Here is an 11,777-nt window from a genome sequence, read left to right as displayed (position 1 = left end):
TAAAAAGTACTTACAATTCCAGACTCGCTTAACAAGAAAGCACTTAAAACATATAGGCCTAGTTTCACAAACAGCGCTTAGATTAAGCCAGGACTAAGCATTAGTTAAATCAACCACATTTATAAAAATGGCCTTAGAAAAATATATTATTGGTGTGCACCTGGAGACAAAAAATGACATATTTTACGACATCTCACTACAAGTTATTTTGAGTTGAGACGGCTCAAACATGCAATTTAATCTTGACTAGCCTTAAACCTTGTTTGTGAAACAGGGAAATACAGTTTGCAAGACCTTTAATATGTATAATCTATTAAATCAATAAATTGCTATTATCTTCTTATTTTGCCCTCTTCACTCTCAAATTTTTATATCTATCCTCAGATCAGATAGCCTATTTATATTTCTTTTTTGTTGTTTGTTTTTTCTTTTTCGTATATTCTATTTGTAATTATTGATGTGTACAGAATGTATCTTTCTTGTCACTTATACAATAAATGGTTCAAAAAACAAACAAGCAAACAAACAAACAAATAAATAAATAAATAAATAAAATGTAAAAAGTTATTTCATTTAAGAACCAAAACACGAGGGTGGGAAATCATGTGTGAGTGACACGGACCCATTTTCGTCCGTACAGGAAATGAAGTCAGTCTTTTCCGTTGGTAACCGGGCGCCGTTCAGCACGCGTACAGCGTACTGTATTTTTTTCTAAGGCAGATTGACGTGTATTTTCGGTCATATTCTGCGTGCAACAAACGGCGATAATGGTAAGCATAAGTCTATTTCATAGTCGATGTATTATTTTAAACTCAGAATCACCGGAACAGCGTTAGCAGGGGTTCTCAATTAGCTAACGGATGCTAAGGTATAATCGGCCAAATATCAGGTCCGTCATGTGATGACATGACGCTAGAAAATGTAACATTACTGTTGCATTATGTGTTTTGTGTAAATATGAAGAAGAAGAACACTTCATACATGGTATCATCAGTAGTTACAGTGACTTGCATCATCTGTTGTCGTAATAAAATGGCATAAACACACTCATGCTTTCTGTTTTCCTCAGAAACCCATTCTTCTTCAGGGCCATGAGAGGTCCATCACTCAGATCAAATACAACAGAGAAGGAGATCTGCTGTTCTCGGTAGCCAAAGACCCAGTAAGCCATGAACTAACTACATTGGATAAATGAGTCTTTTTCATATATATCAGCCTTGCTTTGTTTTGAGAATGATGTATTTCTTCGTCCATTTTCATTTTAGGTTGCGAACGTGTGGTACTCTGTCAATGGAGAAAGACTTGGCACTTATAATGGACACACAGGTGCCGTCTGGTGTGTGGATGTTGACTGTATCCTTTTCTAAAAGATGTCTCTAGTGTTGGAGCAGTGCTAGAAGAATTGCATTTAAGTAGAATTGTTTTTACTCAAGTCATTTGGCTGGATGTTAATGTCATCTGCTTTATACTTTAAGTCATTTGTTTTTGGGAAAGTTTCTTAACGTGTTTCGAAGGGGACACAAAGAACGTGTTGACTGGATCTGCTGATAACAGCTGCAGGCTCTGGGACTGTGAGACAGGTTAGTGGTTTGTTTCAATGTAAAATACACAACATATCTGTCTGTATTGTGCCTTTATCACAAATACCAAGCTAATTGGGTAAATATCATGCATGTAAAAAAAAATGAACAGAAGGCACCCACTAAAATGTAATTTGGTGTAAAATTCTTATTATTATTATTATGTAAAATTATTAAAAGAATTTAAAAAAATTCAGGGTTCAAAATGCAGCCCCAAAATACTCAAACTTAGTTTTCACATGACGTCACGTGGTGTCCGGTTTCACTCCATGCAGTGTATCCTTATTTCCGCCTACATAGATCTCCCCATAGAGAACTCACTTAGTCAACTGTATATTTACTACAGATACGGTTAGATTATGACTACGGGTGTTTTCTGTGCATTCAAGGTGAGACATCTGACACTTAAATAACTGTACAGATCATCCAGGTTTCCGCTTGTACCAAGAAAATGGAACTTTAAACAGAGTCTGTTGATTTGTGTTGCTATCTCTACTGGAGATGAAGTTGGTATATACAGTTCTTGTCAGCATTTGTTAAATAAAGATTTCAGATGTTTACACAGGTGCTAAACGTTGTCAAATTTATTTGTATTATTATTTTTTCCTCCTGAAGAATAAATAACAAGTTAAACTGTGGGTGTTTTACAGTTGTTTTTTTACAGTTAAAAATAATTTCCTTATTTCAGTTAAACCTGTTTACATCTAATTCATTTAAATGAAGAAACTGAACAAAACATTAATGAATCAATAAATGATGAAACTCATTGCATTTATAGACATACCAGGTAATATGAGAAGATTTAATAAAGAATTTTACTCATGCTGGAACATTTACATATAAAACATATAATATAAATTCATTCATAGCAGCATCACAGTAAAAATAAGTCCATTATTGTGGAAATAATACACTTAAGTGCAAAAGTTGCAATCATATATTTCCTTGATCAATCAATCAGTTCCGTATTGAAAGAGAAACATTTGGACACATGCCCAAGACTTTAATAGTCTTAAATCAGAACTTGCAATGTTAATATTTTCATTTGTAAATTTTCCAGAAAAGTCTCCCATTCTTACATGGGTAAACTGGAACTAAAAACACACTGCGTTGCTGAAAGGGGGAAGTGACGTCTTTGTCTATTAGTCATTGTATTATTGTTTGTGTAATATTGCTTTGTTTTAACTGTTTGTCAGCAAGTAAAAATAATTATTTAATTAGATTATTAAAATTATTAAAATAATTCTCACATTGTATTATATTTATATAATGCATTTGAAATATTGCTTTTTATGTTAGATATTAAAAACAAAATTGTCATGGCATGTTGATATTATTTACAAGCAGGCTATTTTAAATGCCTTCAGTTATAATGTTTTCAACTAAATAGCAAAAACAAATTTGATATTATTAACATTTTTAAACAAGTTTTTAAAATGTATTTCTTTTATATTTAGTTTCAAATTTAATTCGCCCTGACACCCCTTGTATTTAGATGTCAATAATAATATATAAAAATTATAATATTATTTTTTTTCCTCAGACAGTCAAACTCTCTAAACATGACAATATGAGCTCTAAAAAATCTATTTCTGTTCAGATGCTGAACAATGTGTTCTGGGTGATATGGGCAAAATATCATATCCCGGTATTTTTAGGAGGAATGACTTTATACGATATATAGCCGGTATTTTCCCATAAATGGTTACTTGAGAGTTAAACCCTCTATTGAAACATTTTTAAACATTTTTTTTAGCAAAATATAAGAGAGTTTCCCTCTCTATTTACAAATAAACAGCTGCACAAAATCTTTGATAAAACACAGTACAGGTTTTTCTCCTGCTTAAAACTGTTGCACAACATTTTAAATTATATAAAAAAAATCTTTGATAAATAAATACAGCACAGGGTTTTTTCCTGCTTAACACTATACACAGCTCTACTGTGCTGTTGTGCAAATAACAAAGTAAACAGAACAATAGAAAACAGCTACATTGTCAGAGCAAAAAAGGAATCCTACACTTTTTCTTTTGTTTTGACTAAACTTATTTTACTAAATATTAAATAATGAGATGGAAAACTAATAGACTATAGATATGAAAAGTAACGAAATAGTTTCAGAGTACTGTGATGAAATGCTGATTAAGCATATAAATGTAAACAGTCATTATAACAGTCCAGAACGCAGAGCTAAATGTGTTATAACGTAAATGTAAAGAAGAGACCGTCGTGTAATACATACTGAACTTATTATAATCAGTGAATATGAGCTGGTTTCTTTTTCGAAATGCGGTATAAATTTGTCCTATTTTGACGTTTTTAATTCTTTTGAACACATTCAGGTGCTGCTTGTCAATTTGACGAAGCTTCTTTGTTCGTTCTTGCTGTCAGTTGTGGAAGAAATGATTCTTAAAGGGTTTCTGATAAACCGTTGTGACAGCTGCAAGCACTGTGTGACGTGTGTGCATGCGAAGGGGAGTCTGATTTGTCCGGGGAGTCAGATGGATTTCTCACCACAACGGTGTGGTGAGAAATCGAGTCCCCCCCTGCAGTTGAGTCTGCTTTGGACCCTAAATGGAAAGGCTGTGTTGAATGCCTGATCAAAAGTGCTTTTACTCTATTCTCAGTCTAGAAATAACAAGACTCATCATATTAGTTACATTATTATCTGTAAATACAACTTAAAGACACGCATAGTTAAAATAATTGAAACCTTCCTCCATGTCGCATCAGTGAAGGGTCATTTTTGAACGATTTGATCATTTTGAACAAATCTTTTGTTTGACTCATGGAATGAATCATTCATTTGCGCATGCACACATTTGTGCAAGTGGAGCTCGAGTGCTACCTTGGAGTGGTCTGTTTCTCACAGAATGCGCATGTGTGGTCTCAAACCATATCGATATAAACCGATAATACCGCATCGCGTTGGTGAATCATATCAATATATCCCGGGAAGCCGATTTACCGCCCAGCCCTATATTCAAACATAATTTCTTTATTGTTCTTTAAACTCATTTAATACACTTGTTATCAAGCAGTGTTTCTAAAAATGTCAAGTGACACATTCTTGTTGAATGACGTTTGCATGTTGTTTGCTCAGGAAAGCAGTTGGCTCTGCTGGAGACCAGTTCAGCCGTGAGGACGTGTGGCTTTGACTTCAGTGGGAACATCATAATGTTTTCTACAGACAAGCAGATGGGCTACCAGTGCTATCTCAACTATTATGACCTGCGTGACCCCCAACAAATCGGTAAGTTTGTCACGTTAAAACAACACTGATGATACTTCTTGATCAAAAATGTTCAATGTCTTGTTTTTCTCCACAGAGGACAACCAGCCATACATTTCTGTGCCCTGCAGTGAATCCAAGATCACCAGTGCTGTGTGGGGTCCGCTGGGGGAGTTTGTCATCGCCGGCCATGAAAATGGAGAAATTAACCAGTTCAGCGCAAAGGTTTGTGCATTCGTGTTCTTTTTATTTTACTCTTATCTCACACTTTTTGGGTTATAAACTTGAAATTGGGTCATTTTGATATCTACATCACACTAAACAGACATTTCATCCCAAAACAATTAAAATTGTCACCGTTTACTTTTTTTTTTCATTCCAATAACAACAGGCCGTTATAACAAATAGAAATACAAAACAGTTAGAAGTATAGTACAAGCAATACAAAAATGACTTTTTTGCAACAAGAGAAATGTAACAATTTTAAAATAAATATAATAAAAGTAAAGCAAAAGACAATAAGAAAGAAAAAAACAAAAAATTAAACAAAAGAGGGCACATGACAAAAATAAAACGAATGAATGCAGAATATTAAATAAAGCACATGTTTTATAAGTTTTAATTCTTTCTTGTTGTGAGAGTCTGTGGTGGTTTTTAAATACAGCTCCAATTCTCGTTTAATAAAAAATAATAATAATTGGCTTACGTTGAGTATATTTGCATTTGTGTGTATAAAACTTTCCAATTAATAAAATGAGGTTTATGCAAAAAGTTGAATTAAGGAATCGTTTTTCTTTAATATAAAAGCCACTTGTCACCATTTACTTGTTCCTTATTCTGTTGAATACCAAAGATGATGTTTTGATGAATGTTGCTATGGGTTGATTGAACCTATTGACTTGCGTAGTCTTTTTTTTCTATGTAATTAACATTTTTTTCAACATTAAAAACATATTCTTTCATGTTGAACAGAAAAAAGATACTCATACATGTTTTGAACTTCAGAACTTGTATTTTATTTTGGTGAATCAGTCATTTTAAATTTACAAAAGGAGTAGAAAATATCATAAAAAATAACGTCTTCTGTTGTTTTTGTCGTTTTGTGTAACAGATGTAACAATGAAACTCTTGTTATAAACTTATTACTATTGTAATAGACAAAAAATGTGTAATTACATTGTTTTAAATGACTTGACATTTGAAGGATAATAGCACAGAATAAAGTTATAAGTTACAGAATATTAATTAGTAATTTTGGCCGGCACTGTGATCTTTTAATATGCCATCTACTTTAAAAAAATGGTTTATAAATATAAATATATATAAATATTATTTGTTAGGAAAATAGTTGTTATGCTGCTTAATATGTTAGTGTCTTCTGTAAATGAAGTTTTTAGCTCTTATTATAAAAGTACACATTCTAATATATGGATAATAGTTTTTTATACCTGAAAACCTTGTGTTGTTTTCTATTTTATTGCCAGTTAACATCTCTAACAAACACAAAGAAAAAAAGGAAAGTGAGAATTCAAAGATATTGCAAAAGTTCAAAAAGCTATCTTTTCTAAACTTTTCTATCTATCTGTCACTTTATCAGTCTGTTAATTAATTAACTCCTAGTGGAAATGAACAACTGAGAGTGGAAATCTTTAAAAGTATTTATTATTATCTAATACTTTATCATTTGTTTCCGATTCCCATGAAAAAATTAAATGAATCATAGTTTCTACAAATATCACCACATTAGTATGATTTCTAAAAGATCATGTGACATTAAAGACTGAACTAATGGCTGCTGAAAATGAATCTTTGACAGCATGTATAAAATACTTATTTTACTGTTGTATTATTTTACAGTATTACTGCTTTTACCATATTTATTACCAAAGCAACAAATATCCAGCAACACATTTCATAAATTAAAGAGAGAAAATAATCATACATGCTTGATGTAACGTGTGTGATTTATTTATTTATTTTTACCTCAGTCAGGAGAGGTTCTGAAGAAGGCGAAGGAACACACCAAACACATCAATGACATTCAGTCATCAGTGGATCTCACGATGATCATCAGCGCCTCTAAAGACTGCACCGCCAAGGTTTGTGTCGAAAGCTCAATGATAAACCATCAAGAGCAGGGCTGATGCTTGGTTAGATTGACTCCCATAATGCTTTCTCTTTTATTCAGATGTTTGACTCCACAACACTCGAACACGTCAAAACCTTTAAGACAGAGAGACCTGTGAACTCTGCTGCTATTTCACCCATTATGGACCATGTGAGTCTCAAAATAGCTGTACTTTCTCTGCAGCTTGTGTTATTTATGTAAATGTGTTGTACAATGGTAGCAAAATGTTGTAGGGAACTAAATGGCAGCACAGAGCCAGTTTTGGTTTGTTTACATGTCTCGAATTGGTCACATGACCAGCTCTAAAAAGAACCGATTATTTCAGTGAAGAATACAAATGTTTTTTAATGTAATTTAAAGGCCGATGAAACCGTGTCGTGTTCTCAACGGTAGTGACAAAAAGAAAAAACATTGTCATTAGTACAGTCTAGTTAGAAAGCTATTACCATGGATTTACTGTAACATTATTACCGGCACCATGATTTTGTGGCAGAATTGGGAGTTCTGAAATATAATTACAGCAAGTATGCCATGCTGCTTTGACTTTTATTTATTTCCAGGATATGAATTCAATTCCTGATATCAACAATTAAAGGGCCACGAAACCCCCCTGTCTCAGCAGGGTGTTTTCACACCTCTAGTTTGAAAAAAGTCAGGAAAGTGGGTGTGTCCAGCTCTGTTTAGGTGGGAGTGTCGGAGAGGGAGAGAGGGAAGGTTTTGGATAAAATAGGAGTTTCCGTTTGAGCACGTGCTGATTTTCACAGTGGCAAAACAAACACAGATGCAGGGAATAAAGACAGTGACTGTGATTACATAGACATCAGTAATCGAATTATTTGTCCAATTATTAATTTTTCGACTTTAACTGCAGTTTGGCACTTTCACTTTCATTCAGGAATATTTCATGCTTGCCCCCCCACATGACAAACGAGATATTGTATGTGAGGAACTGCTGGAAGAGTGTAGTTTTAAGGGAATATTTGAGACCGCGCGGCGAATGGGAGAAAAAAAACTGCGGTAGGTAGCGTCAGAAAGCCGTGTGTGTGTGTATAGACTATCCTGTCATAAAATGCAACGAAAATCGTACACATCAGTAATAGTTTGATTTAAGGTGTTTACATTCGGAGAGCAGCATTTACAGAGGATCTTTCAGTTCATAATATCGTACTATAATATTGCAGTGATATTAACGTACTGTTAACTTAGTAACTAAATAATTTTGACTAAGGTATGTCTTTAAAAACTGAAAGAGTACTGCTGATGATACGAACTAACAGCCATCTGAATACACTAACAAAGAACACCAATCACACACACTTACCAAATATGTGGAGATGGGGCAATCAACCCCAACTGGAGCCGTGTCATTTTTAGAAGAAGACAAGCGGCAAATCCGGATTTCACCATTTCCAGATGCAAAAAGCTCTCGGGTAAAAAATGTTCCTTAAACATATTTCTGTCACGTGCGTTGTAATCCACACGTGAGTCCAGCTGTGCTCTCATAGCGGGGAAATGAAAACAAAACCTTAGTTGCAGCACATTCATAAACAAAACACTGACGACCCATGTCTCCAAATTCTTGTTCTTCCACTTGTTTTGGCAACACAACGTGGTGTTATTCTGCCGTTTGAACATTGTAACAAGTAAAAACTTTCTTCGAAGCTATCGTGCATATTAATGAAGTTGCACCTCATTCACAATATAGCACGCTGATTGGTTTGAACAAAGTCTTTCTCATGACTTTATGCCGCACACTCAAAGACGTCACGATGTACTTGCCGGTACAGACATCCACTCTCCACGCTATAATTTACACTAAGATCTCCTCATGGCCGTGACACAGCTTCAAAACCGGAAGAACGAATCTGCTCAAAGTAATGCAAAAACAACCAATTTTCACTTTTTTAGTGTAATATATGTGTCCTAATAGTGTTTATAGCAGCGTGGGACATTTATATGACTGTCAACATCTCAGAAAATGTGTTGGTGTTTCATGACCCTTAAGTTTTTGATATCACAAATTAAGTTGTCGACATGAGGAATGTCCTCTAGTAACAGTGTTAATTCTTGATATGGATCATTTCAATTTTGCTAGTTAAAATGTGGATTCTTTAATAGGATTGAATTTGAACCAGTAAGAAATCTAATTCTTGATATCTGATTGTACTCTCACCAGTTAAATGTCACCGTGAGCTGCCATTCAGATTTCATTGTTGAAATCAAACATTTTCTTACTAGTTAAAACTCCTTTTTTACATATCAAGTTTTTTAAAGTTGATTCAATACAGGCTGTCTACATATTTATTTTTAGAAATATTGTGAGTAAGATTTGTACAATACTCATCTGGTTAACATGTTTATGTTCTGACAATAAGAGATAAACACACAGGAGTAAGGCAGCACAATATATATCGTTTCAGCATGGATATTGCAGTTTGCGCATCTGTAATAGTCATATCGCAGGATCTGCAATGTCAAGTTGGGATTAGAATCAACCAGGAAACCCAGTTCAGAACACATGATTTGTGGAGTCATTGGGAACTTGAACCATAATTTTTTTTGTGTGAATCTTTTACTTGAATGTTCATTTAAGGCCTGCGACTAAGATTTAAAGCAAATTTAAACCATTTGGGCACAAGACATGATAAAGTTTGCTGCTTTAACAAAGATTATTTGCTGAATTATTTATAATATGAAGACTATACTGTGTTATTTTAGATTTGATCATTGAATTTCTGTTCCTCGATATTGTTCGATTGCACCGAAAACCATAAAGCACTGTTTATTTTATTTTTACAAATCTTTGTTCAGTTGTTTTAATCTGTGCTTTGATTTGTTTAACTTTTAATATATTCTTGATATTGTATGCAGATACACTCCTCTACAAAATCATCCCAATCAATGTAAAATAATGAATTCTTTTCAAACAGTTACTAGAGTCATATTGAATTGACTCGTATTGAAATACAGAATATCGTAATGTCGTTTTTTTCCAATATCGTGCAGCCCTACACAGCCTTTAGACTTAATATGAACATGTTTGTGGAAATTAACTTAAACTTAGACTTAATTTGACATGTATTGTGGAAAATAACAATATTGGCTGATTTGAAAAATATGATTGTGATTATTTTTGATCGTATCACTAATCCTTGATCTGTAATGTTTACCACAGGTGGTGATGGGAGGTGGTCAGGAGGCCATGGAAGTCACCACCACTTCTACTAGGATTGGCAAATTCGAGGCCAGGTTCGTGTGTAATTGTAATTTCTTTCTGGGAAATTTTAAATTAGTAATAATAACTGTTAATGACAATCAAATGTTGTGAAAGTGCGGTAATATGAAAACAAATCCTTATCCAGTGTTTCCATGCTTCTCTAGGTTTTTCCATGCAGCTTATGAAGAGGAGTTTGGTCGTGTGAAGGGACATTTCGGCCCTATTAACTGCGTGGCCTTTCACCCCGATGGGAAGAGGTTTGTACTCAACCTTTCAATATCCTCCTGCACCTGTAGATTTCTTTTTTCAGCATTTTCTTTTTCTCAGAGATTAATTGTTTCCAATTAGACCTCATTTCAACATTTACTGTTAAAGCTCCATGAATATGGTCTTATTTGTGTCAGAACGCCACTACTTTTTGGAAGTTCATGTCAAGGCTGATTCATTCTTTTCATGGAGTGCACACGGGAGGGTCATTACCCTTCGCATTTCCAAACACAAGCAAAGAAATAGACTTCTGCCGGAAACGATTTCTCTTGTTGTGATTAATTAAAGTTTTCATCATTATATATGGTATGATCTTATAATGATTTAGATATGATCTTTATAAATAAATAAACATAAATCAATAAATAAAATAATGGTAATGATCTTCACCTAAGCTAAAAAAACAACTGTTATTTATTACATTTTTTTTATTTAAAACTGTTAACAGGTATAATAACAATAAATACTTGAACGTATTGCTTTTTATTGCATATACATGTTCTGAGTAAATAATTATTGATGAAGTACAGTTGGTAATACTTTACAGTAAAGCATCAGTAATGCATTCAAATGAACCATGAGACTAACTATAATATGTTAAAGTTAATAAAAATACATACAGGTGAAGTCAGAATTATTAGCCCCCCTTTGATTTATTTATTTATTTATTTTTTTTAGGGTTTTTCACCTTTATTGTAATAGGACAGTGGAGATTTAGAGACAGGAAAGTATTGGGGCAGAGATAGAGGAAGGGTTGGCAAAGGCCCTCGAGCCGGGAATCGAACTCGGATCGCCGTGAACACCTAGGTGCCATGTGTCGACGCACTAACCACAAGGCTATTGGCGCCGACCCCCTTTGATTTATTAATTTTTTTTTGTATTTCCCAAATAATGTTAAACTGAACAAGTGAATTTTAGTGTGTCTGATAATGTTTTTTCTTCTGGAGAAAGTCTTATTTGTTTTATTTTGGCTAGAATAAAAGCAGTTTTTAATTATTTAAACACCATTTTAAGGTCAAAATTATTAAGCCCTTTAAGCTATATTTTTATTCGATAGTCTACAGAACAAACCATCATTATACAATAACTTGCCTGATTACCCTAACCTGCCTAATTAACCTAGTTAAGCCTTTAAAAGTGACTAAGCTGTATAGAAGTGTCTTCAAAAATATCTAGTCAAATATTATTAACTGTCATCATGGCAAAGATAAAATAAATCAGTTATTAGAAATGAGTTTTTATAACTATTATGTTTAGTAATGTGTTGAAAAAATCTCTACTCTCCGTTAAACAGAAATTAACAAAAATAAACAGGGGGGCTAATAATTCTGATTTCAACTGTATATAATTTAT

At 33.6% G+C, this 11,777-nt stretch overlaps 1 protein-coding gene across 1 annotated transcript in view; it reads left to right on the top strand.

Moving 5' to 3' along the window:
* The first annotated feature begins 643 nt into the window (after positions 1–643).
* Positions 644–11,777, top strand: part of eif3i (eukaryotic translation initiation factor 3, subunit I) — a 12,503-nt gene continuing 1,369 nt past the window's right edge. The window contains exons 1-10 of the mRNA XM_056480349.1: positions 644–770; positions 1,070–1,162; positions 1,266–1,353; positions 1,515–1,580; positions 4,684–4,833; positions 4,910–5,037; positions 6,801–6,911; positions 7,001–7,090; positions 10,116–10,189; positions 10,322–10,414. Of these exons, the coding sequence (XP_056336324.1) occupies positions 768–770; positions 1,070–1,162; positions 1,266–1,353; positions 1,515–1,580; positions 4,684–4,833; positions 4,910–5,037; positions 6,801–6,911; positions 7,001–7,090; positions 10,116–10,189; positions 10,322–10,414 (896 nt within the window). The 5' untranslated portion in view covers positions 644–767. The remainder of the gene's footprint in view (positions 771–1,069; positions 1,163–1,265; positions 1,354–1,514; positions 1,581–4,683; positions 4,834–4,909; positions 5,038–6,800; positions 6,912–7,000; positions 7,091–10,115; positions 10,190–10,321; positions 10,415–11,777) is intronic.

Source organism: Danio aesculapii, chromosome 19 (genome assembly GCF_903798145.1).
Source record: "Danio aesculapii chromosome 19, fDanAes4.1, whole genome shotgun sequence".
Taxonomy (NCBI): domain Eukaryota; kingdom Metazoa; phylum Chordata; class Actinopteri; order Cypriniformes; family Danionidae; genus Danio; species Danio aesculapii.
The sequence above is the reverse complement of the archived record's forward strand: the minus strand, read 5'-3'. Positions and strand labels throughout refer to the sequence as shown.